The following is a 26,250-nucleotide window of genomic DNA, read 5'->3' as shown; positions in this document are numbered from 1 at the left end:
TTGTTTCACAGCGTAAGTAAGTACTGATAACTCACGTGCGTGAGAGCATCTTGAGAAAATGTTCTGGGAGCTAGATAGTTCAGACAAACTTATTATGTTACTCAGTAGTTGCAAGATATGCTGCGTTAGCAATAAAACAGGCCCATTACAAATAACGACATTCTGCAGCGAGACTCAACTTTTTGGAGTAAAGAAGACACGAGTACAGAAAAAGTGTAATAATCATCACGCAAAGAGTACAATAAGCTTCTGCTGTGCCCCTCAGCAGTACAACAAGAGACGGGCTTCTTTTCCTGCTCGACGGAGGGGAACGAAATGCGTTTCATTTTTGTACCGTCCCGCGAAAGTTGTTTAGGCGAGCAGGTTTGTCTTCTCAACTCAGTGGGCTGTCCACGGGGAGGTTTGTTGGATACGCTGCGATGAGGAAACCGCGGGGACTCTTCGCCTCGACGTCGACGATATTGTTGGTCAGGCTCCTGACGAGGCTGGCTAGAAGAAAAAGAATCAAGCAGTACACAAAAAAGGAGAGGCTTTAAATTCTGCTGTCACCTTGTTTCAGTACATTTTGAATGCGTAGCACTTCTGAGGGGATTCTAAGCACGTTGTTAAAATCTTCAGTTCTATCTCAACGGAGAAATCATAAGTCAGCTTCTTCGAAAGAAAGTTAGAGCCTGAGCGCAACACAAGGAAAAAAAAGAATCTGACGTTAACCTGCTGTGGTAACCGAATTTACGCGACAGCTCAGTTGGTACGAAATACTTATATCAGTCGGTGCATTCTGAAATTTTGTATAGGACTTTGGCACACGGGGGTAGGGGTGTAAGGTAGGTGTGCCACATGCAAATAAGACAGTGCATACACATGAAACCGCACACATCACTCACTGCCTCGTACGGTCACTCATCTATCCACTGAAGGCGGGCGTCCGACGTGAAAGCAACCACCTTTATAGGCAGTGTGACGCGGTGGCGTGACATCATGCTTGATGTCACGAGGCTCTGAGCAGTCAGCAAGGCATGTTTCAGTTAATTTTTCTCTCTTCCTGTCCTCTTCCTTCCTATCACATTTTCGTGTTGCGCTAACGCCATCGGCAGCGCCCAGATTAGGCTTTAACAACTTTAGCCGTAAAAAAATTACATAAGTTAATCTTGATGACAAAATCGGATAGAAATATATTCTGCGCAGCGCGAAACGTACGATTTGTATTGTGAAAAAGCGCTGAGAACAGCTAAGAAAGTGCAAAGCGAGATTTTTGCTGAATAAAGAAAAGGAAGCCCGGTGCAATAGAAAAGAACTGATGTAGGAAAAGAAATTGGAACTGAGCATATTGGTAAGGCAAAGACACGCCAAAGGTGGCCGCTCTTCTTCTCCCGCCTTCACGTCACGCTCTCTGATCACATACGAGGCAGTATGTGATCGCATCGAATACGTCCGTCCTTCGTGCTTCGAGCGAGCTCGCCTAAGAGAACTGGAGCACAGCAGGCGTTCAATGGGCAGCACCAAATCACGCATGAAGTGCACGCAGAGGCAGATAACTAAGACAAACGAGCGGGTCAAGGCCAACAGCGAAGAAATACGCCGTAAAGAAGCAAACTGCAGCCTGACGAAACGCTGCAAATCTTGTTCTATTACAATGATTTTGGGAGGTGAGAAATAAAAACAAAACAAAAATACACTAAATACCTGTAATCTCAGCTTCTGTAGCGTCAAAAAAAAGAGGTAGGGCTGGTAACTTGACATGTGACCACATGTCTTGCATTCCCTAGCATGCTTAAATTATTCATGTGCGTTTCATGGTTCCTTGTCTATCTTATCTTCGGTACTCCAATGGCCCCACATGTGGCATTTGAGATACAAAGCGCTAAACGCGCTATAATGTTGCCTTAAGAAGGGGCAAATAAGCAGAAAAATAATCACGTTTTGCACACGTATGCAGCAAGAATCGGATAGAGAACGAGTAAGGAGAAATGTTCGAAATGAAACTTTTGTTGAACAAGAAGTTGAAAGAAAATGCTGAAAGCCTTCATTTCACTCAATATTATTTCGTTCCCATATTATACAAAGCACCTACCGGCCTCCCTTTAACCAAATATCATTTCGTTTCCATATACAAAGCACAAACCGGCCAGAATCAAAAACCACGCGTAATGTTGGACGCGGGTAAATCTGGGTTTTCTCCCTGCTTCGTTGAGCGGCTTCTTTTGAAATGGAATATTGTGTGAGTGTGAGTGAAAGACATCCTGAAGATCTTTAGCTTACCTTCGCCTTACCCTCCTTGACTCATACTAAGCACTGCACCGCTCCATTGCTTGAGGTATCCCACTGTCAAGATATTTCTGAAAACCAATCAATAGAGCAATATCAAGACATCTTGTCGGTATTAACGACATTTATAATGTTTATCTTCGTCACGTGCAAAAAAAAACAAAGTATCATCAGAGCTTATTTTTGTGAAAAGTTCTTGCTTTTGTGGTATCATTTTTTGTTTCTTGAAAATAACCTTTGTGATCGGACAATAACAAACTATCTCACTGAAACGAAATGACATGTGGCACGTTTCGTACTTCTTCTCAATTATGCTAACAGATAAAAAAAGTCTAACTTTTCGGTTGCGGGAGATTTTTAATCTATTATTTCCTCGGCATGAGCCAGACACTAAAAAAAGCCGTCCTAGGGGGGCAGCAGCAAAGATTTTGGTCCTGAAAACACCCGTTAGTCCCTCAGTCTGCACACGGCACGCCTCATACCACAAATTCGCCCTGTGCGTAAACTCAACGAACTAACTTCTGATAAAGAGACTTAACGGGGGGACCAACCGCAGCATAGCAGCACAAAACAAAAATTGCGCGAGGATACCTCGACTGTAATAGTACTCCATTATTAGAAGCCCAGGATGTCGTCTAAGTCCGTTGAGAGCACTGCCGCTATGCTCACCGAAGTGGATAGAGTCTACTGCGCTATAAAAACGCTTCATGAATCCCAAGTGGCCGGCGGCTAAGATAGTGCATAACATGCTCTACGCCCTTCAATACGTGACTAATGTGAATTGTAAAAGTTAGCTTGTAGCAAGTGTTCGTAATTTCAATTCATTGCCATTCGTTTACGAGCTTATGCGATGCTGTGTAAGCATCGGGGACACTTTGTGAAGCGGTGAGTGCTAAACAGTCGATTTCCCTTCGCCCCTGCCCGCCAGTAACAAGAAACAGAATAAATTACGGGCTTCTAGATTTGTTATCAACAGGCCATTATTTGAAGCTGCCAGTTGCTGCAAATGAGACCACGTTGTGCGCAGAAAAAAAACTAAAAATCAACGATTTGTAGTTCCAAAGTACCGGGCTTAAAGTATACGTGGTTCAGCACTTATTATTTTAGCGAACAATGCTATTTAGAGCTCGGTGCGTATAATTTGAGGCTTACCCAACTTGTTGCAAAAGCATGACAGGAAAATCACCATGCTTTGCTCTAAGCAGCAATATGTTTGAAAAAAAAAACAACAAAAACTGCGAGCTCTAAATCCAAGAAATTTGTGCTCTTCATATACAAGACGTTTCCTGCTTTTTGCCATCTTCTGTGCTGGCCTGGTCATATCCGCGCTCGGGTCACAATGAAACGGTCATGGATTCGAGTCCTCGTAAATTAATGCGTATTTATGTCCGTTGCCTTTATTGTGATACCTGTTATCGGTGCACTCAGAAACTATCCCTGTCTAGGTTACGCCAGAACCGCGCTCAGTTCGCTCCTTTTCTTTAAATGGCTGCTCCCGGGGGCACCTGTTTCCTAGGGGTCAAACCATGCAATGCTTTGCAGTAAGTCCCGGAAAGGGCTAAGGGTTGTGGCAAATAAGTAAGTCGTTAAGAGAAACTCACCTCTCGTCCCCTTTTAGTCTCTTTTTTTAAGTGTACTAAGAAAGTTCATTAACCGTATCATGGCCTCCTACAAGAACATCAATATCATTAAATTTGCATTTGTTAATATATGAATGAAGTGATCCCTAAAACTGATTTCAACCGTCCGACGTCATGGACGTCTTATTGTACAGTAAAACCAGGTGTTCTTACCTTGACAATAACCCGCTATATGGGACCTAGGTGGGCTGCGCTTAATTGTTGCGTACGATGCTCCTTCGCACCGTGCCTGAAAAAAAAAAGAAAACAGATCAGTTTAGCACAGTACCGTAGTTATTCCAATAAAAATCGCACGAGTGACATTAATGATTAAAAGCTGCTTTCTGCAGCAGCTTTGAGAAAGAAACAAATAATAAAATGGAAAAATTGATCTTTCTGCATCATCTGCACAGTCATTGAGTCATATTAAATTTATTTCGTTAGATTGCCTCGCTTTCAAAATTTTTCGGAAAACAAACGCATAAGTGCAGCTGATGATTTCATTCCATATTCAGAGGGCTGAAGATTTAGGGGGATAACTGTAGGTGCGAGCCATTTTAAGCACGATTACTTATGTGCCTGTAAACGCAGAGGGGAAGCAATCCATATGAATGCTTAAATAACTGAATTATATGTACCGGCAATCGTAGCCAGGTTTTCTTATGTGCATGCAAATATAGAGAAGAATCGACCACTACGAACACTTCATAAATTGTGAACTATATGAGCCGGCTAGCGTAGCCAGGATTACTTATGTGCATGTAAACATAGGGGGCAATAATCCCGACGACTGCTTCAGTAACTTAATTATAAGTGCCTGCTGTCTTAACAAAATTTGTTATGTTTAAACGTAGACAAGAACCGACCACTACGAACTCATTATTAATTGTGATTTATATTGGCCAGCTATCTTAACCAGGATTACTTAAGTGCGTGTATACATAAAAAAGTATCGATCACTGCAAACGCTTGAATAATTATGAAGACAGCTCTATTCAGCACAGCTTAATGCACGCTGCGTTTAAGAACCACCTCAGGAAAGTGTTATGCGTGGGTCTGCACTACAGGGTCACATATTACTGATAGATTTTACTGTGCATGAGCAGGTGTGTGAATGAGGATAAGAACACAGACGAGGGATAATGTACGCGAATAATTTTTTTTATGTATGATTTGTTGTTTGAAAATACAACTCTTTCTAACGTTTCATGCCGCAAGTTAGCCACAGTGGGGAGACCGTCATTTAGTTTTATTACTCCCAGAGATTTAGGACCAAGCTTCTGAGAAATTTGCTGCCTTCATCAATCAATTTGTGGATTTCGGCCACAATCCCCCGTATTACGGAGACGCTGTCGCAAGAACAGTAAGACAGGTAAATATATTTTTCCAGGTGTTCATGGCGTATTGCTATCAAATATCCGTTCAGCTCCTGAATAAGGCTGTTAAGGCTTCTTCCCATTGGGCACTGAATCTCCCTTGGACGTCCTGGGTACATTTGAGACGTCCTCCGGACGTTCAGTGAAGTCTTAGTGCCCATTGGGTTGTCTCCTGTCAGCGCCGGAAATAAAGAGTCTAAGGCGTATTTAGAGTCTCTAAATATTCGCCGAAACAAAAGTGAGACTAAACTCCCTTCAAATAAAACAGAACACAAGTCGTTTGTAAGAAGGACGGGCAATGATTCGTTTGCAATAGGCGCTGGATCATGAATACCTGAACGGAACAAAGGCCGATTTGTTCACACATTCCCGTCGCATACATACTGCCATTCTCTTTTCTAACTTATTTTTAGCGACACAAAGGCCTGTAAGGACAGCAATCTGTATTGTTTGCTGTCTTTTCAGCGCCCTGCTTTCCGATACAGAAGCCCATACAATTTTGCGCCATTATGTAAAAGGGTCGTATCTCAGCATGCCGGCTCAGAACGTGCATCCGCCCATAAGCATACACTAGGGCACGCAGCGGAGTCGAATACGAGACAATGGCCGCGGCAGTGTGGGCACCGGTCGCTGTCTTCCTGTCGGGTCGGCATTCGCCGGGCGAACGTAATTGCATCACCATCTGTGGAGCGTTCTGGAGGATAACGCTGGCACAGAGCGCGAGAGATTTGGAAGCAAGCCTTCGATATGCAAATGCGCGCCCTCTGCTCACCCGGTACGCTATCGCCACGGCGGCAGCGCAGTCGGCGTCCGTCGCCAGTAGCCTCTGTTGCTGAGCCTGCAACGCAGCGTATGGCTCGGCGTACTCGTGGCCGCCATCTTCGCCCCGACGTCCTGCGAAGTGGGAAACGGGAAACGAGAAATTCACGTGGCCACACACCTCTATGTACAACCATATATCCACTGCACTGCCACATTACAAACGCACAAGGCCTGCGGAGAAACCGCGTTAAGTGTACTTCAGGGAGGGAGCAAGGAAGAATTGAGGCGCACCCTAGATGAAGGTCACCTCACTTGAAGTGCTCCCGGTTAGCGAAATCGCAAAAATGATCCGGCAACACTGGGCGGTGAGCTGGGGATAAGGTAGCATGGAGGCTGTGAGATCTGCAGCTCTTGCTCTCGTGTAATGACTTCTTGGTGCTTAAGTCACTGGAGCGCTGTTTAGTAACAAAAAAACACCCTGAGTGACCATCAACAAACAACACTCTCTTCAGAAGTTGAATAGATCGACGCTTGTGTGTGGGTGTACATATCAGTGATCTGATGGAACTAGATTTAGCCAAGATCGAGGCACGAGTTCAAGACGTATCGTGCATAACCGGCGTTGGAGTGCCGTCTCTATGAGGCGAGCTTAGCGACACTGCTAGACTGCTTCAAGTATGCGCAAAGACGCTCTGTGTGACGCCCAAGTCCCTGGTGATGCGGGAAGGGTGAAAGCTGTGTGACATCACGGAACCTCATTCAACTAAAGACTCTACCATGTAGGAAGCATTTGAGAGCAGGGACAATTTGGAAGCTGTGCTGGAGCAGAACAAGAAGTTTGTCGAGGTCATCGAAAAGAAAACAAAATAAATTTGCGCGCAATGCCTGATTGAAGTAAGGCTATCGCAGACATCGACAGCAAGGTCTCCGCATTCAGGGCCGAGAGCTGGCTGCAAATCGACGACACAATAGCCGCTCTAAACGGCAGGCAGGTCAGCTTCAAATTTGAAACCGCACGGTTGCACATGAAGGGGGCTTCGGGCTCGCTTCGGAAGCTTCGCTGTTTGGCAAGACTTCAAGGAAGCTTATAAAGAGACGTTCGTGTGTTGCACGACTACCGCGGAAAAATGGAAGAAACTTAAAAAGAGACTCAGATGAAAACCGATCCCGTAACGTCGTAGTTTCTGGAGAGCAGAAGGCTGTGCAATCAGTTGGAACTGAGCTCGTGAGACTCGAAGGAAGAAATTCTTGTTTACCTACGATCGCGAGACACATGCGTTAACATGACGGCCAAAGAGCACAAGGATCAGAACGCTCTTCGAAAATGTTGACCATGAAAGAGCATTGGAGCAAATAGCCGAATGAAAAAATCAGCGATCACCGCGTGACAAGAGACTCAAGAGTGAGCTCAGAGTTCCGATTAATCTTTTCAAAACTTCAACAGCAAGATTTTGGACTATTTCACGTTCAAGAGAGCAACACAAAACAGTTACTTCCACTCCTACTCCCATTGAGTCCACGGCACCAAGTTTGAAGTTTGAAGTTTATTCATTGGCTTGCTATAGAGGTAACAAACGCGTAATAAAGCAGGAGCTAAAGTCGCAGCCTGACAAGAGCTCCTGCCCTATTGAGGAGTAACGGGCAGACAAGATGCAATTTCACACAAAACTTGCAAGCATATACCATACCTCTTGTACAGACAGCAAACGTTGAAACTGAACATGAAATAAAACTCTAAAAGCACTAACAAGCATAAAAAATGCACCTAATAAACACACACGTGCTCAAGCAGAAAGTTAAATTACATTTTTCTAGCAAAGCAACATTTATTATTTCATTCTCCAGCAGGAATCTTCTTAGTGACTTAATTGAAATACGTGCCCTGAAATCATTCCTGTTTCTTAGGTTATTTAAAAGCAGGGGGACTTGGTAGTTTACGTGTTGCGTGCCATAGTTTGTACGTATGCGTGGTGTTCTAAGTGTTTTTTTTTTTTGTCTTAAGCAGTCAAGTGAACAGCGTGAAGCGGCCAGTAAACCAACTGGTGTGCCAGAGAGGAAGGTCACTGACTCTACACGGCGTGTGCAGGTAGGTCGTAGGTGCTGCAGTTGAAAAAATACGTTCGAATGGTTTCAAGTCCCGCTAGCAAATACATTGTGGAGGAATGTCCAATAAGCCGCAACGATCCAGCCAAGTTTATAACGATTGCTATTTTAAGTGGCTACTGTAAAGTATATCGCAGCTCTATGTTACCGGTACCCACCTATAGGGCAGAAACGTGGAGGCCAACGAAAAGAGTTCCGCCTAAATTGAGAACAAATCAGTGAGCTATGAAACGAAAAATAATAGGCGTAATCTTAAGAGACAAGTAGAGGTCAGAGGGATTCAGAGCAGACATTCGTGTTAACGACATCCTAGTCGGAATAAAGAAGTAGAAATGGGCTTGGGCAGGGCATGCAATGCGAAGGCAAGATAACCGATGGTCGTTAAGGGTAACGTACTGGGTTTGAAGAGAAGGCAAACATAGCAGGGACGGCACAAAGTTAGGTGGAGGATGATATAAAAAGTTTACGGGGATAGGGTAGCCGCAGCTGGCACAGTAGAGGGTTAATTGAACAGATATGGCAGATGCCATTGTCCTGCAATGGGTTTAGCCAGGCTGATGATGATGGTGGTTGTAAATGGTAGTAATAAAGCCGTCTGCTATACTTAAGCCTGGGAGTTCAGATTGCAAATGTGTCATCGAGCAGCGATGATATGCAGCCTGCAAATTATGTGCAAGAATGAAGTTCTGCCTAAGTCGGACAAATAAATCGGTAATGTAACTTGCAAAGGCGTCAAGGTGACTTCCATTGAGAACAGTGCATTGCGTGCAGACCTGTTGGTGGGTATGACATGGCCACAACATCAACATGCAAACATTGCGTACTTGCGCATTAGTGACAAACACGGAATCGGTGACAGAGATAACCTGCCATTATGCTTCGTATCGAGAGGACTGTTGTGTGCTCAAGAGAGCTGTGGAAAGCGTGACAGAGGAACCAGCGATGGTGATTTAGATCTTATTGTGCAAAGCCGACGCGACAGGGGATGGTATTTCACATCGATTGTGAGAAGATTGAAATTCCATTGCGTAAGCAGGACGATGCCCAAACTTTAATGCAGGGATTTGTGTTCGATCACGCTGAAAGACATGTGAGCGATGATGGGTTAGCCCCACTAAGGATGATGAGCCGACAGGAACCCATCATAAAGGGAATGCTGATTGTAGATAAGGACATCACTGAAGAGAAACTCGGAAAGGAGTTGACTGCCCCCCCCCCCCCTCACAATGAATTTGTCAGACCCCGAAGGCCGCACTGAGCTTCATACACATATAAGCATGAACCAGCCTCCGAGAATGATACCTCAACAGTACCGGGTAGGACTCCGGGTCTTAGTGATTGAGGACAATCTGAGGAAGTTCGAGAAATTTTACCTTGTGGGGGGCACATCCACAACAAATGTGCTGCTATGTTCACTAGGCCACGTCACCTGAACTGAGGACAGTTCTTCGTCAGGAGTGGCCGAGTGTTAGCGAAACCAGAAAAGTGATCTGGCAACACAGGGCAGCCAGCTGGGAACATACAAGAAGGACGAGCTGAGATGTGCAGGTCGTGCTCTCATGTAACTTTTTCTTGGCGCTTCATTCATTAAAATGTTTTTCTCTCTGTGTGACTTCGACCGACAGAAATCTACATACAGAAAAAAAAACGGCAGAATATACTTTCGGGAGACAGAAAAAGAGAACTGAGGTTCATGAGCCTGCTGCTGCGGGCTACGTTTGTGCCACATTATTAAAAAAAATTAGGCAGTGGCTTAGCTCTGGTTCAGCCTGGATATACAAGCGAAAAGCTTGTAACGGCGAGTCTTGGGGTTTTCCTCTTCTGCTGTTGTTTCCGCTTCCTCACTCGCTTGGCTGCTGCTGGTTGAAGATGCGGCCAAGACACGCTTTTCGGCTTCTTTCCGACGTCGTTTAGCAAGGCGTATTTTCCGCTGTTCAGGCGTTTTGGCTGCACGTTTAGCTTTGGCTTTATCATTTTTTCGCTGTTGTGCAGCCAACTGCCAAGCGAGTACTTCTGGATCGGATGAATTTACTTTCTCAGCTTTTCTGCGCAGTCTAGCAGCAGTCGCACTCTCCTTCCCTTCCATGTCGAATGCGCACGCCTATTCTCTGGCAAGCGCATTATATGCCTCCTTGCGCATGCACATGACGCACATGTGCAGTAGCGCGCGGCTGCGCCGAAAGGTCAGGCGACGGAGTCGGCTGCGGCAGCGGCGAAGAGCGACCACCTGCGCGGCGCGTGACGTCACTCGTTTTCACACATGCGCATAACTCACCAGTTCGGCTCACGCGAAGCTCGGCTCTGACCCGAGTAGGGAAGCTTTTCGCTTCAAAAGAGGAACAGCGCAAACACAGGATGAGGTAGAGATGAACGACACAGGTACCTGTGTAGTTCATCTCTACCTCGTCCTGTATTTGCGCTGTTCCGCTTTATAGAAACCGAGGCGCACGCCAGATGAACTGCACATCAAATGAGGTGCACACAACTTCATATAAAACGCTCAAGCGTATTAAAAAACCCCAATGTCCAGGCCTGCGCAAGAAACATGCCGAAAGTACTGTGCAGATACAGCGAGCAAGAGATTTAGGTGCGCTGCACACCTGATAAAGTACGCGTCAAAATAGATGCATTAAACCAAAAGACAAGCGCTCCAGCACATTGGAAATGCAAAATGCCTAACGTAGACAGCAAGACGAATATACTTTGTGGAAGGAATAACCTTTTCTTGACAGGAGAACTCCTTTTGTTAAGAAAAAGAAATCGGAGAAAATTTGCGTCCAGGACTGGTCGTTCACAAAGCTTTACGGCAGAGTAGGACAAAAGACGATGCAGGGCTTAGCGCGGCATTTTTTTTATTTCAGCCCCTAAAATTTTAAACATGCAGTGATATTGCTCGTAGCTTTCTTTACGAGTTGCATGTTCGCTGAATTTGAATTGAAGGCTGGCGAGATTGGCCTCTTCAAAAGAGAGAAAAAAATTGCGAAGTGAACCTTGTTGACTGAGAAGAGATCGAAAAGGCCCCAACTTCTGCACGCCGCATTTTTCACAACTGCGTGCCTCAACCGAACAAGTGTCATTTATGGACGTAATCCTTATTTACTACAATTGTCTATGGGTCTGCTCTCAAGCAAAGTTTAAGAATGTTTGCGCCTTATGTCCCTACGAGGGAATTATTTTAGACTCAAACTACACATACGGCAAAACATGGCCTGCTATTCATCAAGACTTAAAGTAACGCTACTTATGGCTTGCATCAAATATATGCCTTTTTTTATCGCTCTCAGGGACAGTCTGAACGTAAAAGAAAACAATGAATTCTGAGCGGCAAGACGAAGACTTGAAGAAAGCTCTGGACAGCGTCAAGAACCACCGGTGCTGCGAAGTGTTTCCGCTCTGAAGGAGCCCACCACAGAACAGTAAATAGTCCGGGAATACGAGCAGAAGATAATGCACAAACTTTATTTAGAACCTGAGCACTGCACATTTTAAAGCCACGAATGATGGCTCCTTGTAGAAAATATTAAAAATAGAGCAAGCTCAGGTCTGTCTGACCTAAAAACAGGTCCAAATACGCCGAGTTCAGGTTCTGCGAATGCAGCCAAATCACACGTCCGTTCGAGAGGAAGGAGGCGAAAGGGTAACAAACGTGTCACTGAAACAAAAAAAGGTTGTGAAGTGGGCACCAAATTAAAAATAATCCCTTAGCGAGGCTAGAAACAAAGTTTGGATGTTTCGTCATCTGTCCATTCTGTACAGGGTAATGAAACAAAGCTTTCCCATGTTCTGTTGTGGATCCAGTGTTTGTCATGTCGACAGGCGCAGAAAGATTGGGTTGGTTCCAACGAATTCTGATTCATGCGCATTCACTGCAAACTCTGAAATAACTTCATTTTGCAGAGGCGTCTTGATTTGTCCTTAAGTGGCATTTCAAAGTTTTTATTATCATGAAGTTTTACTATGTTCCGCTTCGGCTGGGCGTTTAATATTTACAGAGTCACATGCCACAACACCTGCATTTAATTCCGTTATATTTGTTTGTTGACATCTATGAATGTTAAAAAATCAGGCGATGATTTGAAAACTTGTGTCGCGGATTGTGCCACTCTCTCTAATTACGTATTGACAACAGGCACTGGTCTTAATGAACAATGGTAGAGTCCCAGTGATTTTAATGAGTGACGCAGGTGGAGCAATTGCTGACAGGCTACTGTAACGCTAATGCCGCCTGTCCATCCACACCACCAACACCACCAACCACCTTATGTTAAAGACAAAAAAAAAATTCGGGACTGCCATTACGGCTAAAAACTACAGATTAAGAGAGCTACTAGAGTAACTTGATTCCATTCTATTTCATTCTGCATTTTTTTCGTGACTTCGAGATTAAGATAAACGTATTAGTGCAACCGGACTTGGCTGACCGGATAGTTCAGTAGAGTTAGTTCTTGGGCTTGTTTTGTATTCTTGATTGGAGCTCTTTTTTTTTCTGCGCAATAGCGTTGTGTTCGTCCTTCTTCTCTACTTGCTTCCTTTCTCTTGCTGTGTGCCGTTACGCAGAAAAAAAAAACTGACCGGGTACTTGTTTTTCTTTCGTTTTTCAACCTATGTCTTAGTTGAAAGCACATTGGTTCCAGAGGACCTTTGTGCTCATCGTTCTACGCAGCTGTGTGAACTGTTAGCTCGTGTGCTATCATGACCCTTAGTTTATTATTATTATTTGACATCAGCCTTTGTCTATGCGGGGTCCATGACACATCATCGATGTCGAAGCTGACAGATGGCGATGACGGTACCCAAGTGTAGCTAGCCTAACCTAAGTAGCTAGCTTAGCAGAAGTGTAGCTTGCCACCATGACTGCCACCACCCATTTTCTATATCTTCCCTCCATGTGTCTCCCACTTCCCCCGTCTTCAGCCATTCAAACAAAGACTGCCTAGGTTAAGTCAATCCACGATCCGAGAGACTGAGAAAAAATTGCCACTTTCGTCAGTTGCTATTTTACACAACACTCCAAAAATATTACGAAAGGCGCACTCAACAAAAAGTAACCAAGAAAACAAGCCACAGAGCAGAATAACGCAAGAGTGATATTTATCTATGCGATGACAAGAGAGAGAGAAAGAGCGAGGGAGAGAAACCCTTCAATGAAAAAACAGAGAATTTAGCCGACGTTTAAAAATCTCTGACATGCTTCTCTGCGTGGGGAAGGGAATTTGGAAGGTAAAGACGGAAAGAGAGGAGTGCGGGAAAGGTTAAATTAGAGAAAGGAAAAAACTGGGAGAGCATAAAATGCGGCCATTAAATGCCCACTAAGCGCCATCGGCGAGAGATGACTAACGTATGAAAAGATGAGGTGCAAAGTCTGATAAATGGAATAGCAAAGTTCTGCGAGAAAGATGCTTGAGAGCAACATGCTAGATAAAATTAGAGCTTGTTGAGATGTCCAATTTCTTTTAAGTACGAAAACAAAAAGTTCATTGCATGTCTCAGTTGCCTAGGGCAGGCTAAGGGACCTAAAACGCTGTCCATCTTTTCCATGGACTGCTCACAGTACGCACGCTCGTCAGCATACGCAGGACACACAAGCAGGATATGTACTACAGATTCGATAGAGCCGCAGTTGTCAGAGAGCGGACTGTTCGTTTGACTGAAACGGTATCGCAAGCCGTTCGTAAGCGCAGCGTTCAGGCGAAGTCGGCGATAAAGCGTTTCCACGTGGCGAGGAGTTCTGGGAAGGAGTATTGATCTCAGGTTCGTAAGCGCAGCGTTCAGGCGAATTCGGTGATAAAGCGTTTCCACGTGGCGAAGAATTCTGGTCAGGAGTATTGATCTCTGGTGTGGGTCGACTGAGTATAGAAATTGGTAGTGTTAAGTCGACAAGCTCCACAGCCGATACATTTATTGTGAAGCAGATCTTTTAGCCATTTGGGACGCATCAGATTTTGTGAAGAAGGTCCGAATGTATCGCCAACGTTGGTGGCCTTTACGGGCTGCTTCATCTGCTTTTTCATTGGCCAAAATGCCACAGTGTGCTGGTATCCACTGAAATGTTAAGCAGTGGCCCGCGACAATAGCCAAATGATGTCGATACTTGATGTCAAGAGAAATGGGCTGATGATTGGTGTTCCTCAGCTGGTTGGACAATATCTGCAGGGATGCTCTTAAGTCGGGGAAGATAACACTTGTTCTGGGGGATCGGCGCAGGATATAGGGAACAGCTTCGTTATAGCCGTGAAGATCAGCTGCCTTAGAGGAAGTCTTCCGCTGCAGCCGGTAAGAAACGACATGGCTGGTTGAGGGCGCATAAAGGCCACAGGAAGAGGTTTCTTGAGTAGTTGAACCATCGGTGAAAACGTGGGTGTGCTGCGTATATTCCTCGGCTAAGTAGACCAGAGTAGCTTGCCGTAGCGCTCCCTGTGGCATGCGGCTCTTTGCATCTGCACCTGGAATAAACTTCTTCACCTTTAGAGGAGAGAGTGTTCAGAAGGGGTGGGGGGGGGGGGAGGGGAGGGGAGACAGAGGTAGTAGTTTCTGTGGCTGATTTGTAGTAGGGAGGGGCAGGAGCTGCACAGCTTGGCCAAAGCCAGAGTTGCAGTGAGTTAGGTGAACACTGTGTAGGAAGTGTTTCTTCCCTTGGATGACATGGCGGAGGTGGGTGCGCTTAGTTGCAAACATTCGTCTGGACACTCAGCCTAAGAAACGAGCGCCCAAAGTGAGGACCGCTTATCCCAGATCCTCATTTGAGCAGAGAGAGCACAGAGCGCAGTCACGGTAAGTGACGCCGGAACGCAGCGAAAGAAAGCTTTTAAACTATTCATGTAAAAGTTAAGTGTCTTGGTGGACGGAAATTGGCGAGGCTGTGATGAGATTATAGTCAGTCTAGCAGAAATGTAATGCATAATTAAAACAACTAGGCCGAGGTTATCCTAGAAAAAAAAAACTATTTTTATAAAACAGTTCTGAGGTTACATGAACACATTTGTCAGAGACAACATTCTAAACTAATTCTAAACTAAGCGAAATCAAGGTTTCACTTACTGAACCGTCACTAAGTGTTCGGTAACATTTTGTCTATGCTTCGACGTGACCCTCTAGGGAACGTGGTGTTTGTTTATGCCTTAGCTTTCCTTCAAGAAATATCCCTGCATAAACTCACTGAATATATTTGGTGTAAATGCTGCATCGGAAATCTCTCTTTCTGCCGTTTATTAGTAAAACGTGAAGCAGCTTTATCCTCTGCCAAGAGAATATTTCTATGTGCAAATTCTGCCTAGGAAAAGGAGGCAATCCCTGCAGATTGATGACAATAGTCTCCGAGGCCACGCTAGTGAGCCTTCCTGCCCGTCTTAAGCGAGGAAGAGAAAGATGGCGCTGCAGAGGCAGAATGGGGAAGTCCGGTTGTAGGGAGTCATTGTGACTGAGTTAAGGAAATTCATGATCCCACGCTGCTGTAGGTCGATGAGGCACGTTACGTAAGGCTTTGGGTAATGAACGACCGGCTCGTTGCACCACTCTCGGTAACGATACCTTTAATGACGCGGTTGCGGAGGCAAGTTCACTGCGATACAGTGGGAGCGCATTTAGGAGCGCTAGACGGAGTAAAAAAACGTGCAAGGAGACAAGCGATGGACCGAGACCTGAGCACAGCATGCTGCTTGGTCCTTCGAAAACATTTACAATGAATGAGGAACACGGGGTCAGCGAACTCTGTTATCCAAGTACGGCGTATGAAGTAAGCTGGTAATCCGAATATAATAAAGTGATCGTTTTTTACAATGGAAGATGTTAGAGCGGCGTCTCAGGAAATAAGCGGTCGCGCAGCCGTTTGGAGACAAAAACAAAAGGACAGGCATGGTGACCGTCGACCTTCGCGTTGCGAGAAAAGTTAGATTATGAGAAGAGGAAAGGGAAATGCTTTGCTGCCGTATTCCCGTTCAGTAAACGTGGATATGGCTTGAAACTTTGTAGTTTAGGGCGAGGTCTCGGACAGCACACAAATAAAATATATCTCAAATGATCTTTCAAAAGCGCCCCTCAAAACAAAATGCCATGCCCCAGCTGCTGCTGCAGCACAAGTGAAGTGATCGTATACAGTACGTATTAAACCAGTTCTCATTACAGATGGCATGTTTACTGAGATGTTTCAAGCGCGTTTTCTGTTTTAAGGGTTATTGAAAACTAATTGTTGTAGGCATATCTACTAGTAGCTCGTCAATCAATATGGTAGGCTGGTTCCAGCGGAAGCTTTATGGAATGAGGCTAGCTTGCTAAATGAAGCGATGCAAGGGACAAAAAGATGCACAAAGGAAGTTTGTATTTCGCCACAACAACCAGCATACCGTGCTTCGGCTTTAAGTGCAAAAATATGATCCGTGCCACACACACACACACACACACACAAAAATGAAATACGCATGCGCGCTCACCTCGTCTTGATCCCGAAGCAACGGGGACTGGCTTGCGCGCAGGCGAGGCGTAGTAAGAGGTGGCCTTAGCGTAGGCATCTTGCTGCTGGAGACGCTCCTTCTTGGAGCAAAACTCCGTCATGCTCATGGAGTCTGTGCTGCCTTGGCACTTGCGCAAAGGGTCGTCTATAGAACGCAGCGCAGAAGACAAGAGGAGTCAGCAAAATTGTGCAATTCAACCACAATAAAAATGAGTTGCGGTTCAAATCCAAAAAAGGCAGCAATTTTTCGCAAGTTTAGCGAAATACTAGTGTCCATACTGAACGCTCTGAGATATATAATTTTTCTCATAACTTGTTGGCAATGAAGAGGAGGCTGCAAACTCTGGGCAAATGGTTCGAGAAAGTGTCCACCCAGCTATGAACATCTTATATAAAATAGTTGCTTTGAAGTTGGACAGGTGCAGACCTCAGTTATTACTATAAAAGTTAAAGGGAGGATAAGTACAGGAAAACTACATTGACAAGTTACTGCGTTTTAATACGAGTACGCTACTTTCCGCGAAAATGAATTTTTAATAAGCCAGAAAAAAATAGGAAAAACATACAGTGGTGGAGACACATGCAGGCGTCGCCATCATAGGTCATTTCCGCAAGTAAACTTTGGTGCGTCAAGACAGTTTCCTTGTGCAAGGATCCTTCAGGCTAGGGTTTTCAGGCATTAATTTCCAAGCAGCGGTCACGGAGTCCATTTCGGTGTTTGCGTCATGGGTTTTAATCAAGTGGAGGAACTATTTTCTCATCTCATATTTATTGGCAAAAAATGCGCCTTTTCCTGACGGACAAACACCAGCATAGGTAGGAAGCGTCATGAAACTGATACTTACGAAACGCAAGAAATAGATTTAGTTGTCCTCAGTATCATTTTAAACATCACAACTATGACAGCTTCTCGAAGAGACGGGTGGCATTGCTGGCATATTGAGTTGTCTTGAGCTTTTCCATTCGCCTCAGGCAGTAGTCGCCTACGTTATCCCAGTGTTGAAGATATGTGTGAGAGCAGTCTGCTGTTATATTATTATTTAGCTCTTCCACTTCAGCCTTCACGCCGTTTATTCACGAACTTTTCTCCAAAGAAGTTGAGGAAATTAGTTCGTGTTGGTAACGCCCCATACAAGGAAAGTGAATATACTTTGACACTAAAACAACGACATAAACCCCTAATATCGGTGCTTACGATGCCAATAGTAGTTGAAATCGGCCGTTTTTCCACCACTTTATAGTATCTAGATTATTTACTGGTATATAAGCGCCCTACGAAAGGTGTTACGAATTTTTCAAGGCCACCTGCAAGACCCACCCTTCACTTGGGTAGCTTAGCCTGCGCTTACTCAAGCAATACGTGCACCAGATTTACAGACCTACTTGAGAAATAGAGGCAGCGTACTGCTGATGCCACAACATTTTATGGTTCTCCCTAGTGAGCCACTAGGTAAATGAAGCATAGCTTTCTGAATCTGTTGCGAAGACGGGTCCAGTGATTCAGCTTATAATAGAGATGAGCTGGACGCTGCTTCTAGACTTAAAAGTAAAAGAAAGTGACACTACGATCAAGTATACTGGGCGTGATGTTTCTAAAAAAAAAAAGCCTGGATTTGTGTCTCACGGTCTCATAAAGCACAATAAAATGCCAAGCATGTTGCGCGAAACGACGTTAGAAAGTCATTAATTTCCCAAGAGCTCGTGCTCGGAGTTCCTGACACGTGACAGGGGATGTCAGTGGCCCCGTTACGGAACGCCTAAAGCTTAGGCTATTGCTCCCGCCGGGGCGGCGCTCGATCGTATTTTCGCCGACTAACTTCTCTTCCAAAAAGTGCTGGGCCGCTTTCTGGGTGCAAGTGTTCCTCCGCAGCCGCTGCTGCTGCCGTTGTTCAGCCAGAAACAGGCATGCGCGAGGAGAGGGGACACAACCGACGCGTCCGTCGACTCCGAGCTCACAAAATCAAATTTGGCCCCACTCGAAGGCGGCTTATGCAACAAAATCGCGAACGGCACCACCAGCTCGCCCGAAAACAAGGCACGTCATGTAAGCTATAGACTGTGTTCCCCGGGCGGCAGCCCCTTTGCAACGATGAAACGTAACTGGCTTAGGGCGACGTCACCGGCGATGCCGAGTGCGCCGAACGTGCGAACGCAGTCGCGTCTCGTCGCCGGTGATTGTTGCTACTTGTGGAGGCAACTTTTGTTTACGTAATTCTTGCCTCGAGGCATTTGCGTGTGCGTTCAGGCGGGCGAGTGCGTGACTAGGCATTTATGTGTGTGACTGAAAACAAAGCATTTGTAAGTACTCGTCCTCTCCGATGCAGCAGTTTAAGCGAAGAAAAAAGACGAACAGCACATAGGATGAGAGTTAAAGTTTATGACGCACGCCATGAGGCATGAAACTACAATACGAAAAAAAAATGCTAGACAGCTTGGTGCGTTCTGTCTGAATGGGGTGCAGTGGGGGAGAAATCGATTTTGTCTTACTCTATTTCCTCGTGTAAGCTGGGATGCGCGGACTTTAAATATTTCAGAGTCGTGTTTCCTCCGGCGTTATTTCAGATTGTCGTTCCCTTTCAAACGTGGTGCTCGAGTCGAACGCAATGGCCTGAATATTTGATGCGCGAGAAGTTTGTAGCGCCGTCGCCGCAGCAACTGCCGCCCCGAAAGAGGCGAACGCGAGGCAGACGGCAATAGCCTACGATGCAGCTCATCAGGACGGATGCAGTCGACGATGTCACGATAAACTGAGTGAACTGAGGGACTAGTTGGGCGTTCGCGTGTACTGAGAACGCAATTGGGTTTTCTTAGTTTCAGACCCTGCACTGCACACTCCCGTTTGCCTCTCTGCACGCGATAGGAAGTACTAGTTTGGGTTGGTTATAAGAAATAACGGCGAAAAAAAATGCTTTTTCGAACTGCGTTTAGAGTGTCTGGCCGGGTTGAGGTGAGGACGCGAAACTTTTCCTGCCAGTCGCCACGCCTTTGAACGTTTTGCGCTCAAAGGCACCCGTTAACGGCGTCGGCCTACAAAGTGAGAAGCACAGAATTTACGTTTACAGAACGGAAATGCCGTTATATTACCTCTAGGCTTCCAACACAGAGCATTAAGGCATGCGGTCCTGTTTCAAAAGACTTTATACACACTAATTTTCACACTCTGGCAAAGGCTGAGCCTATGCAAATGTGCTCATTGAAAGTCTAAGGCGAGAAGAGTCTGTAAGATCACAAGTGCCAGGAAAAATATCTTAGTAATGCATTTTAATGCAACCGCCCGTACTTCGCTTCGCAATCTCTGCTTAGGTACAACTAAAAATAACTTAAAGGCTGAAAGGTTTTAGTCATAACGAAGTGCCGCTACCCATCATCACTGTCACCGTCATCATCCTTACGATCGATAGCCCAGCTATGCGGGCCAGAATAGCAAGTCATCTTTACCCGTGGCATTCCATCAATCTATTCTACGGATGTCGTGTGCATCCCGTAACACTTTCTTAGCCAATCAGCCTGATTAATTAGTAAACGAATTGGAGTAGGCAGCACAAAGAAAAATCGTGTGTCCATCACTGGTGTCCATGGTTTGGGCACCATCTCACTCACCCATGTGGTTCTCGTCGCCGGTGCCAGCGGCGCTGTAGGCGTCGTTCTGCCGGCGGAAACAGACCATGACCAGGGCGACCACTACGATGAGCACGAGTACAGACACGCTGACCGGAAGCAGTATGGACAAGTTCCGGTACAGCGGCACGTCCCCGCCGTCTCCGGCCTGGACTCCGGACGAGCCATGGGTGGAGCTCACTCCCGCTACGTGCAGAAAACAGGGGTCTCTAATTAGAATAACGGAAAGTTTGACTAGTTGGATTGAACTATACATCATAGCGATAGTAGGGACATTTTTCATTGATAATGCCTGTGGCACGTGCGTCAACACTCCGTATATTGCTTTACAAGAGCGCGAAATTCCGATATTGGATAGTCTTGTGTGAAAGTGTCCAAATTTCTTTTCCCTATGTCTCCGTATGTACATACTTCCTTTGTCGCGTGAGTTAAGCTTCAGTTAAAAGATAGCGCCTGTCTTGTCTTCTTCTCTGTCATCTTCGTTGTTTAGCGCTGTGAAGTATAGCCCTTAATTAAGACACAAACTAACACTCAGCCTGATTTCACCTTAGCGTCAGTCTCATTATTAGAAGCATGCTTAGGAATTGACAAATTGTATAAAAAGAAACAATAAGTAGTTGAAGATACACATAAGCGCGTCCTCGCGATTACGTGCGCCCCGGACCGGGGAGAGAGGCCTCGCGCCCCGGCCTTTTCTGCCCTGGGTCTGGGGACTTTCCCCAGAGCAACACTAGATCCAGAAGATACACATCATTAGGCATGTACCGAAGGGGACCGAATTGAAACAGTCTTTTCCCGTAATATAGGCGGATTATTAAAAGACGGCTGCTTTTCGCGATTTCCCAGCGCACATGCTCGTTCCACCCACTAGATCTAGTGCTGGCGTGAGTGAGTTGAGCGCTGAGGCTTTTGCTCGTAATTACAACAATAAAATAATGATCACGCGGATTTTGATCTGTGCGTCGAACTGCGTGCACTGCAATTTAAAGCGTGCTACGTAACACAAGAGAAGTCTAAAAAAATATTTCCAAGCTTAAACTCTTAACTGCGGCGAAAGAGCGAAGGTCAAGTACTTCCCTCCTAGAAAAATTTGAATTCGGCGTGTTTCGTGTACAGTGCGACCAACACTTTTTATTAAATAACTGTGCAACCATTGCAAAAATTATTCTACTGGCAGTTTTTAGTGAAGCTTTGCAAGTTGCTTGAAACGTGGTTTAGCTCCTGCTGTTTGAAATTTCTTAAATAAAGGAATTAACATTAGAACTTGTACGCACGCCTTCACATTAAGTCGAAAGCACAGACCCTTTTTTGATGCTCTGAGCGTGCGATGAGCTGACGTTGGTTTTGTACATGACAATGATTATAACGCACCACGGCTGATATGGATACTGTGATTATTTCTATGACCGATGAACGCAGGTGGTAGATCAATGCAGCGCGTAGGGTGCCTGGTTTTTCGTTTCTTCCATCACCCGAACCTTTATACGAAAAACGGCTTCTCTCTAACTATATCAACATGAGAGAAGAATAACGGTTTTCGAAGGAAACGGGCAGAACATTCTATATTTATGGGTGTAGTTATCGGTTGATATTTACTCTTAGGCCATTCGCATCACGCATGATAGGGGAAGCACGAATTCAAACAGCACTAACATAAACAGCGCAAAGCAAAAGTAAAACAACACTACGAGCCGCAATATCAGCTAAGTTACAAAAAAAAAATAACAAGAGAACGTCGAAAATACGATATATACCAAATGGCAAATCATAGTCTACCAAATGGCATGCAGTGAAGGAAATTAACGCGGTTTTGAAATGGCGGTCTCACAATTAGTAGTGTCACCTTTCGGACGGTGATTCCTATATTTACAGTGAGGTCGGAATGAAACGCGAATACGCATGCGGCGAACTGTTATACTCTGGAGCCAGACATTCCTTTACAGCCGGTTTATGAGCATGTACTTCTCTAAACCCTTTTCCCAGAATCATGAATCAGACTAGTGTTATACTTCAGCTGAAAGTATTAAGGGAAAACATTTATTTTGTTTACAGGTGCTGTTGGCGTTTCATTCCGGCCGGACTGTACAAGCTGCAATCGCAAGAAAAGCCGCTGACCCATGTGCGACCTGTTGAGCGTCCTGAATGTGTAGTCGGCCTCGGTGGTTCCGGCGTCGGAGTAGGCACTGACGCGCACCTCGTACTCCCTTCCCGGTGACAGGTGGCGCAGCTCGAAGTGCCTCTGGTGCGCGGGGATGGCGTCAGACACCAGCTTCCAGGGCTGCTGCTGCTGCTGTTGCTGTTGCTGCTGTCCTGGTCCCGCGGGCCTGATGTGCACACCGAAGTGCAGGATCGGGCAGCCCCCCGACTGCCACATGTCCAGTCTCAGTGTGGCCGACGTAGCGTTCAGACCGATAAAGTTCTCCACCTTGGACGAGACTGGCGCTGCATTGGGCAGCAAAAACAAAACGGTTTAAAGACATGCAATCAGGCACCCATCGGATAAATCAGATTGTAAGCCAGACTCTTGTTTAAAACTTTAATTCCAAGGTGTACCCTCCACAGTCGCATGACAGGGATATGACTGCCGCAAAATGGAATACTGTTAGAATAGGCAATATAATGGTCCTTGGAACTACAATGGTATAATAAAATTAATTTGGTGATTATAATTTAATTGGTATATTTATCAAATTTAGGGCACCGCCAGGTAAATTTTAGTCATACGTCTTTCGCTGAACGTCTGCATAGGTGAACGGCATAAGCAGGCCATTGAACGGAAATCGTATATGTTGTGTAGTGTATAACGTCGAATGGTATGGTTTGCAATAGAATGGTAGGTATGGTTTATTACAATTGCGATTTCAAATCCCGAAGCTGTACATGGACTATGAGAAACATCGTACTGGAGGGCTATTGATCAATTTCGGTCATCTGTCGCTCTTTAACGTCTACTGACATCGCACAGTAAACGGGTTGCTGTTGTTGTCTACACCAGTAAACGGGTGACCTTGACATTTTTCTTTATCAAAATGCTGCCACCGCGACGTGTATACGATTCCTCAACTTTGGTATCAGCAGCCGAACGCCAACGCTACTGAGTCACCGAGGCGTGTTGTCAAAAAGTCCACGTGACAGAAGGGATCAGTGACGAAAAAAGAGCTCTTTGGTGCGGACGGAGATTTGCATTGCAAAGAAAGAGTACAGAAATACTCCCGTAGAGAAAGAACACTTTTTACTGAAAAAAAAAACATTGAAAGGACTGTTTCAAAGCTTGGCACAGGAGAGGAAGAACTGAAAGTTTCACAAATACATTAGATAATGGAATGCACTCTCTACATTAGCAATGTTGAGCCAACAGCGGCTGTAAGAAACAACTGGACGTTACCAGACCCATCAATTCTGTGCAAGCGGGTTTCTTCAACGGGAAATTTTTTCTGAAACTTTGCCGCATATCTCAAGATTGCATAAAAAAAATCACACTGTATCCGTACATAGAACCTCCGTGGGCTTATAGACAAGCATTGTGTTTGTAAACAAAGATGGCTTTGGGGTGTGCTGTGACTCGCGGTGTAGTAAAAACCGAGCGTGCTATACATTGCCTACACTGCTCCAAGCGATGCTGACATCGAACTCTACTCCCGTATGCGAATATTTCAAACCGTGAGCGCCGCTTAGGGTTAAAAACACGCTTGTTGGTGGCCGGGGAGTAGTTCTACGATCTTGCAGCCTGTTCTTCAGATGGAATTATCACACAGAGCGCTGCGTCGGCTTCCTTCTCTGCACCTATTTGGGAGCTAGTAACGGCGCAGCCACGGCAGGTGACCACTTTGACAGATTACATGAAAGTGAAAAAGCGCGAGGTAGAGAGAGAGAGAGAGAGAGAGAGAGTAACTAATCGTGTGCAGTCAACTTCTGGGCCTATGCAACATATCCGATTGCTAGAGCAATATCGGACGACGCGATGGACGACGCGGAGAAGCTTTTTTTTTACATGATAAACCTTGTGGTGTTTTTTTCTGTATTCTCGGAGCCACTTCACTTCAGAGGACCTCGAAATTAGTGTATACTTATTTCATACTATCATTCTGTATAAGACAAAAGCAAATCTCTCCGTTCTTTTGAACTTTAGCGAGCACAGTTTAGCTAGTGCATACCGCAAACTTTAGCGAGGGCATACCGATGCATGCTAACATTACTCATTTTTAATTTTTACCAATAATGAGTATTATAGCGCACATCGCTTTCAGTGAAGTGAATTAGTAGCGCAACTTTGAGGCTTTTTCTTTTTATCTCTTTCTTATTTTCTGTTTTCTATTTCTATTATTTTCTCTGCTCTTCTTCGTACCCTCTTCCATCATCGGGAGTCGTATGCGGAGCGTATGCAACGGGGGTCATCGAACCCCATTGCATACGCTCCGCCGACTGGTTTCGCAGTATGCCTTATTAAAAACCTCCCCTCAAAAAAAGGGAGTGAGGGCTCTCCCTGGCTGTCAATCAACCAAACTTGAAAGTCAGCTTAAAATTGTTTGCATGTTTCACATTAAAAAGGACAGGGTTGCAAACTTTTGCACCGGAAAATTGAGCTAACTGTTGCTCGTATATAGCACGAGAGGCAGGCAGGCTGAATTTGCAATTTAACGCTCGTCTTTTGTTACCGGATGAAAACATGAAACGACTGAGTGGTGGACGAGCACTAGTATTATTAATATTATTTTATAATATGCATAGTGTGTAATTAAGCATGTACTCAAGTGACAACCCTCGATGTTCGTGTATAGATTACAGCTGCTATAATTTGAAGACGCATGGCCTATAAGTCGAAGTTCTGTCTTCTCTCTATATATGGGAATTACATTCTGTACGTTTGGCCCCAAGATTAGCAGCAGTATCTAGTGTGACAGTGAAATAGCGTACAATTGAAGGAACGAAGTACATTGCACGCTTCATTTTGCGCTGCCTTAATACGTACAGGCGCGGACATAAGTAAACGGAACACTTCATTTCATGCTTATTGCAAGCTCGCCTTTCCTATAGGACATGAGGAAGAATTATTTGTTCATGAGAAAGCGCATAATTGTCTACTATTTGCCTCCTTATATCACAGTTGCCAGTTTCAATTAGGAAGCGAGTGAAAAATGTTAGAAGGCAATACCGTGCTCCATTTACTTTTGGCCGCACCTGTACGTAAAAGCTGAAAGCTAGCTTTTTACGTACCCTTGAGATGTGTTCTGGCAAATGCAGGATATGTTCTTGCCAAAGATAATAAGACGTCTGGTTCTTACCCGCTTCCTGGCCTCTCGTTTATAAAACGAATTTTTCGTACTTACCTTCAAATAAGCCGCCGGACTGATGAATAAGAACAGTAAAAAGATAAAAAGGGGCAGTGAAACCGATAACAACTTCCTTGAAAAAGCACTAGATATGCTCATATCGTTTAGTGTTGTATAAAACTTCGTGCACTAGAAAACGGACGTTCGTTATAATCCCATTTGCGTGTTGAAATCGAGGTTAATTCTATCTTAATGAAAAGTGTTGTGGGTGCTATAGCAGGGCAAAATCGGGTTTTACGCGATAGCGAAGACCTCTAAGTGTGTGGTACAGACTTTACATCTTGAACGAATTAAGCAGGTTAGTCAAAATTTGGGCAACTACGACAATGTACTCATGCTTAAAGCTATCCCAGAAAATTCACTGTTACATCTTCGTACCGCTGCAAACATGAAGCAACCTAAAAACTGTTGCCGGCGGGCACTATAAATGGTGATATAACTTAGTCTCATTCTACGGCAGTTCGTCCTGTGATTATGCAATCATGTGCTTACCTGCACCCCTAGTCCGCCCGTAGATTATGTCGCGCGGTTCGGCTGTACCAAGGCTGTTGGTAGCAGTCATGTAGAAACTGTACAACGATCCACACTTGAGTCCTTCCAAAGTGAACTTGTTCGAGCTTGTACTGATGGCCTTTTGCTGCCACTCGCCCCCTTCAGCTTGATAATGAAGCACGTAGTCTGGAAGAAAAACACATAGACGACGCCAGTTTGTGCAGGCAAATAATTCGGTA

General features: G+C 45.1%; 1 protein-coding gene across 3 annotated transcripts in view; it reads right to left on the bottom strand.

Annotated features, from left to right (window-relative positions):
- Positions 1 to 204: 204 nt before the first annotated feature.
- LOC144128633 (cell adhesion molecule Dscam1-like) overlaps positions 205 to 26,250 on the bottom strand; it is a 292,609-nt gene continuing 266,563 nt past the window's right edge. Inside the window, exons 19-26 of one of the 3 annotated variants that reach the window (XR_013313810.1) lie at positions 26,012 to 26,197; positions 22,305 to 22,631; positions 20,172 to 20,375; positions 16,552 to 16,716; positions 6,033 to 6,154; positions 4,059 to 4,134; positions 2,260 to 2,336; positions 205 to 489 (exon numbers count right to left, since the gene is read on the bottom strand). Coding sequence is in view for 1 of the 3 variants with exons in the window: in XM_077662174.1 (XP_077518300.1) it covers positions 2,326 to 2,336; positions 4,059 to 4,134; positions 6,033 to 6,154; positions 16,552 to 16,716; positions 20,172 to 20,375; positions 22,305 to 22,631; positions 26,012 to 26,197 (1,091 nt within the window). In the remaining 2 variants the exon portion in view is untranslated. Of the gene's footprint in view, positions 490 to 2,198; positions 2,337 to 4,058; positions 4,135 to 6,032; positions 6,155 to 16,551; positions 16,717 to 20,171; positions 20,376 to 22,304; positions 22,632 to 26,011; positions 26,198 to 26,250 lie in introns of those variants that run through there. The other 2 variants (XR_013313811.1, XM_077662174.1) reach the window with 2 other exon arrangements.

The sequence above is a fragment of the Amblyomma americanum genome, chromosome 4, assembly GCF_052857255.1.
Source record: "Amblyomma americanum isolate KBUSLIRL-KWMA chromosome 4, ASM5285725v1, whole genome shotgun sequence".
NCBI classification, from domain to species: domain Eukaryota; kingdom Metazoa; phylum Arthropoda; class Arachnida; order Ixodida; family Ixodidae; genus Amblyomma; species Amblyomma americanum.
Note: the sequence above shows the minus strand (reverse complement) of the source record. Positions and strands in the feature narration are given on the sequence as shown.